General features: G+C 39.1%; 1 protein-coding gene across 1 annotated transcript; it reads left to right on the top strand.

Moving 5' to 3' along the window:
- Window positions 1-445: 445 nt before the first annotated feature.
- On the top strand, window positions 446-1,873 carry LOC131681651 (elongation of very long chain fatty acids protein AAEL008004-like). Its single transcript, XM_058962576.1, has 4 exons — window positions 446-530; window positions 610-800; window positions 857-994; window positions 1,057-1,873. The coding sequence occupies exons 1-4, from the start codon at window positions 470-472 to the stop codon at window positions 1,531-1,533; spliced, it is 867 nt and encodes a 288-aa protein (XP_058818559.1). The 5' UTR covers window positions 446-469; the 3' UTR covers window positions 1,534-1,873.
- Window positions 1,874-6,868: the final 4,995 nt, after the last annotated feature.

A 6,868-nucleotide genomic window follows, 5' to 3' on the forward strand; every position in this document is an offset into this window, starting at 1 on the left:
ATATGCTTCAACGCCATTAAAAGTACCTAATAACTCATTATTTTATTAACACAATAAAAACTAGACTGGAGCGTACAGGTAAACGGAAACCGTACTGTTCCGACATAAACACTAAATTTGGCGCAAAACCCAGTTGCTTAGTGCTAAGTAATCAAACATTTACATGCGAACGGCTGGGTCGTAACCCTAACCACGCTCAGTTGATTGAGTTCCATATTTTCGAAAGCAAATTTCAATTGGTATGCAACTATTATACTACATATATTGACGAACATAATCGACTTCGACGTAAAAAAAAGGAATCTTGATCCAGAATCGAAAAGTAGGTACAATGTATACGGAATAACACACCGCACGGTGGATTAGAATCAATTTGAATTAATTCCGCGCTGGCGTTTGCCCCGCTCGTGCCGCAATGTAATTAACTGCTTCGATACGGTAGTCTAATCGCGCCTAGCAAACCAACAGGATGGCACTGGTGCTGAAGTCGCTATACTGGGGCTACGAGCTGTTTTTCTACGAGGATCAAGGTTTGCTCGTATTTACAATAACCCATCCGTATCCGGGATGGTTCCAGGTTTTGTTGAATTAATTTCTCTTCTACCGTAGACCCGCGAAGTGCTCAGTACGTTCTGCTGAACCCGCCGTGGTTGCCGGTGGTCATTATCGGCGCATACCTGTACTTTGTTCTGAATCTCGGGCCCAAGTTAATGGCCAACCGTAAACCGTTCGTTCTGAAACGATTAATCCTGGTGTACAATTTGGTTCAGGTTATGTCAAATGCTGTGCTCTGTTTTCTGGTTCGTAAGTAGCGGTTGTAGTTTGTAAACTGTTTATTCCACTGTCAATTTTGCAGGGAGTTAAACTAGCCATCGAAGTGCGAATGTCTCTCAAATGTCAACCAGTTGACTATTCCACCAGCTCTACCGCTTTGCGGGAGCTTCAATTGGTGTATTACTACTACCTATTGAAGGTTGCCGATTTATTGGATACAGTTAGTTTTTTAGTTATGTATTTCTTCTGCAAAATACAACGCCAAACTCCTTCACCTCGTAGGTATTCTTCGTTCTTCGCAAAAAGCAAACTCACGTTTCCTTCCTGCACGTCTACCACCACACCGGAGTGCTGCTGGGTGCGTACATATACGCCCGTTTCATTCCCGGAGGGCACGCCTTAATGCTCGGGCTTTGGAACACCTTCGTGCACACCGTGATGTACTTCTATTTCTTCCTAACGGTGCATCGACCGGAGCTGACGAGGAACGCCAACTGGAAAAAATACATTACCATCCTGCAGATGGTTCAGTTTGCCTATCTGACGTTTCACTTCGCGCAACCGATAGTGTTCGGCTACGAATGCGGGATCCACCGGTTTTGGCTTTGGATGCCAACGATCCAAAATGTCTTCATGATGATACTGTTCTCGGACTTTTACCGTCGGACGTACGGAGGCAAACGAAAAAGTGTTTCACCGCCACCGGTTAGAGTTGCTGTCAATAGTCACCTAAACAGTCACATTAGAATTAATAAATAGATGTAGCACATGATAGTACACAAATAAAACAGTGCTTGCAGCGCGACATTGTTATTGTGCTGGGCACAGTCTCGGAGGTATGGTACTCAATTTGAATTGTAAATCACCGATTGGAGCAGAAGGGAACCTACGGCAAGGTAAACAAATCAAACGATGTATCAATGGCCTATATAATAGCGATGGACAATATGCTATGGAACGCGTAGTGGCGAGCGTAAATTGTCAAACGTCACTTTCTAGAAAAAATGTTTCTCAAGCTAAAGAAAGTTCTCTGAAGTGAGATGTGCATGGATTAAACTTTTTTAAAAGAATATCATATAAAAAACGAAAAAAAAAATCATTCTGGTTCTAACACTTCGCGCGAACCCACAGGTTTATAAGATGTTTTACTTTTCTGTGACAGATCACCTGAAAAAAATCATAAAACTTCCGACATTTCGTGTTGGACCTGCTCCAACGCCTCCCCCACTCTTTCCTTCATATGTGACAAAACAAAAAATGTTTTTTTGGGCTACATCAATACATTTACCATTAGTACGCAGGCGTTCAACTGCATATATTTTGTACCTTTCTAGAAATATTTTTTTAAACCTGTCTTAATCCATCTACTAGTGGTGCAATTGAGCCTTTCAAAATCATTAAAATTAAGACTTCATGGTTTACGACATCGAAATCAGTAAATGTAGCTGAATAGCAATGTCCAATACAAGAAGTTTAATAATCAACTCAGGCCATCCAATGCGGTTTATTGCTGCGAATATCTTGTGACTCGAGAGCTGTAGGAACAGGTGAGTGCAGTATCAAATTTAGTTCATGGTTTGAGAGTACAAAATATGTGGTGTCAGTTGTATATTACAACGCAACTGATAAATTAGTCTTTTTTATTTAATTCGTTTATTTGACACGGCTCATAGTGGTACCTTAATGGAGCAGTGTAAGATTTTAGTAAAAAGCATTTTGATTTGAAATGACACTAAGACTCATATTCTATGACTAAATAACTATTTTGCCAGCCAATTAGTAGGTATGAAATTTTAAAACTTTTTTAAAGTTATTGTTAGACAAACTTTTTTACTGACAGTTTCTCCATGATGTGAAGACATTTAAAATGTTTCTTTTCTTTAAACGCTGTGTTTGTCAAAAAACAAACCATTTAAAAAAGTTATTTTTAGGAATTTAATTTTTTTAACATGATTTTTACATTTCGTGCAAAATAAATGTATAGGATTCGCTCAAAATTTGAAATTTTTTTTACGAAGCCCGAAGGACCGAGTCTCATATTCCAATCGACTCAGCTCGACAAATTGGGACAATGTATGTATGTGTATGTGTGTGTATGTATGTACAATAGTGTCATGTAATTATGGCTGAACCGATTTTAATGGAACTAGTTTCAAATGAAAGGCATAACGCGGCCATTTGACACTATTATTGTTTTTCGATATGTTGTTTACTTTCTGAGATTGTAAGTAGGGGTTTGCCCACTACTTGGGTTCTTGTTTGCCCGGCGTACCCTTCTTTTCAAGGCGGCCTAGGTGCTTCTATCAGAATTTCGGATTTTCGTAACACAAACCAAAGAGTAAACAAAATAAATTGATAAATTTACCGACTTTTATTTTCCCACTACTCTTCACTGCTGGTCGATTGTAGATTCACTTCTGCTGGCGATAGCGGGAAGGCGGAGGTTTTTTCCGACCGGCCGGGACAGCAACGGCCGAGTTCTCCTTATTTACGTTGGCTGCTCCGGCTGCGGTCCTTAACAATTAGCTAGGGAGGTGAGCTTTGCTCCTTTGTCGGAACCTCCCTAGCGACGGTGGTGACGAATCACTGGATTCTTTGCTCCCCGCAAAGAATCCCGGAAGACACCGTAGTGTTCTTCCCAAGGGGAGCCGTTGTCCACCCTGCTTCGCCCTCCTTGGCTATTAGCTGGGAAGGAGAGCAAGGCTCGTTCGGCTTATTCTTCCCAGCGAGGGCGGATTGGTGCGTCTGGATCCTTTACGGTTAGGCGGGGAAGCGAAAGCTCCTTGGTAATTAGCTTCCCCCGACGGCGATCCAGCACCACACTTCCTACTGTGCCCGAACCACGAGCCGGCACTTTTCGACAGGTATTTTATCTGTCGCACGCGCGCACTTCACCTCACTGCACAGTGGTCCGAATCCAGAATTTAGGATGACAAAAACATTTGTGACTAAACTACTGGTTCTAGAGATTTCATGTCTTCGGAACAAATAATCTGTATTAATTGGGGCATCTTTTGAGATGGGTGACATTAGGGTGGTTCTTATTGTATGTATGATCTGAAAATTATTTTCGAAATAAGAAGAGATAGAACAATACAGTGTTCCGCAAAATTGTAGTACAACCTTTTTCAAGCAACTTTGCTGAGGACGTCATATTTGTAACTTTAATGGTTTTAATTTTACAGCTATTAAAATGTTGTGTGATAGGGTATCCCTAACAAAATCAGTTTTTTCATTATAACTTTTCAAATAATTTTTTTGCGTCAATAGCGTCTTCACAAAACTTTTAGAGCTTATTGAGACGAATATTATTTATATAGACATATTTGAGATAGCTCATTTAGTTCAAAAGTTATGAGCATTTTTAGCAAAAAAACACAACCTTTTCAAATGTTGATATCTTAAAATGGAGCAAGTGAAATTGATCTCTTATTTTTGCATTCGAAAGATCACAATTGATAGTATGTTTTATGAAAAAATCTCAGAGGTCATTTTTGTTTAACTCATTTTATTTTAGTTTGAATATTGAGAATATTACTACTATTTGTAGCATTAAACGTAAAACGGTCAGCGTAACCTAGCAACTATTTTTAAAATAAGATCAGATAGATAAACAACATCTCAAATAAAACCTCTCGAGTGTGGCGAAGGGCCCGCTGAGTTGTTTCCGATGTATTTCGTTCCGCCTGAGCCACGGAAAACCTTTCCAGCACTACGTCATAATGTGGCGAAGAGTCCGCTGAATTATTATTTTAGTGACAGCCTTGGTAGAATTCATTTGGGAATCGGAAAACCTTCCCAGCACCCTGCTTAAGTGCGGCGAAAGGCATGCTGTTAATTTGTCACGAGTAATCAAGATCCGGGTAGCATCCGGAAGATCTGAAAATCTGGATCATTATTTGACCTATTTTTCAACAAGATCAAAGGGTCCGAAGTAAGCAGCAATTTTTTTAATACATCTTCAATATTGGCAACGCTGCTAAATTTTCTTAAATGGTTTTCTCGAAACTTGCCGATAGACTTATTCCTCGTTTCTAATGCCTCAGTGAAAAAGCTCTAGAAACGAGGAATAAGTCTATCCACAAGTTTCGAGAAAACCATAGAAATACATAGAGTAGAATGGGGTCAAACAGGTACGGGTGTACAATAAGTATAGGGCAGTATCTTTGCAATGTTATTGCAGAGGTAGCTCGTGTTGAGTGAATTAGATGCACGGTAGAGAGCATCGTTGACGACTATTATTTCGGCTGTTGCCGTGAAGCAGCTGTATTAGTTACGCCGTCGTTTATGTTTTCGCGTGTTGTTATGCGGAAACGAATTGTCTTTCGTCCTCAGTACATTACATTTAATCAACGTAAAAAACATCAAGTGAGTTTTTTGCTTACGTAAAAATTAATGTTGAACAAGAGTATTGTGTTGGTTTTTTGATATTTTTGTTTTTGAAAAAGATTCGGACATCAACATGGAACATACGCTACCAACAGGAAGAAAAGCATGCTTGACAATAGACGAACCAAGTGCCAAAAGTTTATGAAGGGTTGGAGATAGAGGAACCAACCGTACTCGTGATCGTAAATCATTCTCGTTGCTTGCAAATAGCCTGCAAAAACTTGGGCGTTTATTTTTGCTTCGCTATTGATGACGGCGAGAATGATACCTAATCGTTCCAATAAATCTGCATTCAAACCCGTGATCTCACAAACTCCATTCAGCAAAAACTTTTCTTGTCGCGTTGTCATCATTGGAATTGCCTCCACTGGGTAATGGCTCATTAATTCGAAGGCTTGATGTTTTCTTTAACCATTTGTCGTCTTTCCAACACGCCACTTTGGTGTTTCCTTCTCAAAACGTCGTCATCGACCACCGATTCTTAACATTTCCTTTCGATCATGCCCATATGATCCTGCCTAGCTCTAGTTTTTCGTTCTAAGTTTACGAATGATTAACTTTAGAATACCCATCTGTTTTTCGATTTTAACATCTTTCGTTTCTCTTATTCATAAATTTTCCGAAAATAGCTAACAAAGCTGATACTGTAAATTAAAATATGTGTGACTAGGATGGCTAGCCAAACATCGCACTACGTTCTCTGCTGTTCAGATGGATTGACACACGACTACATTAGAAACAACTCAGTGGGCCCTTTGCCACACTCGGGCAGTTTTATTTGAGATTTTGTTTATCTATCTGGTCTTATTTTCAAAATAGTTGCTAGGTTACACTGACCGTTTTACTTTTAATGCTACAAATAGTAGTAATATTCTCAATATTCAAACTAAAATAAAATGAGTTAAACAAAAATGACCTCTGAGATTTTTTCATAAAACATACTATCAATTGTGATCTTTCGAATGCAAAAATAAGAGATCAATTTCACTTGCTCCATTTTAAGATATCAACATTTGAAAAGGTTGTGTTTTTTTGCTAAAAATGCTCATAACTTTTGAACTAAATGAGCTATCTCAAATATGTCTATATAAATAATATTCGTCTCAATAAGCTCTAAAAGTTTTGTGAAGACGCTATTGACGGAAAAAAATTATTTGAAAAGTTATAATGAAAAAACTGATTTTGTTAGGGATACCCTATCACACAACATTTTAATAGCTGTAAAATTAAAACCATTAAAGTTACAAATATGACGTCCTCAGCAAAGTTGCTTGAAAAAGGTTGTACTACAATTTTGCGGAACACTTCATTGTTCTATCTCTTCTTATTTCGAAAATAATTTTCAGATCGTACAAACAATAAGGACCACCCTAATGTCACCCACCTCAAAAGATGCCTCAATTGACACAGATTATTTGTTCCGAAGACAAGAAATCTCTAGAGCCAGTAGTTTAGTCACAAATGTTTTTGTCATCCTAAATTTTGGATTCGGACCACTGTGCACTGGTTAAACGTGGCGGGAAACAGTCCCGGAAAAAACTTGTTCACGGACGTCTGTTTATCTTCGTGGTTCGTCACTATCTAACTGGTCAAAACTCGATGGCCGCCTTCCGCACTCGACTATCACAAACACAATCCGCCTCATCGCATAGCTGTCACCCATGAGCAACATAACCAGCGCATTCGTATTTTCGCAAGAAGAGAG

This window comes from Topomyia yanbarensis, chromosome 2, assembly GCF_030247195.1.
Source record: "Topomyia yanbarensis strain Yona2022 chromosome 2, ASM3024719v1, whole genome shotgun sequence".
Taxonomy (NCBI): Eukaryota; Metazoa; Arthropoda; class Insecta; order Diptera; family Culicidae; genus Topomyia; species Topomyia yanbarensis.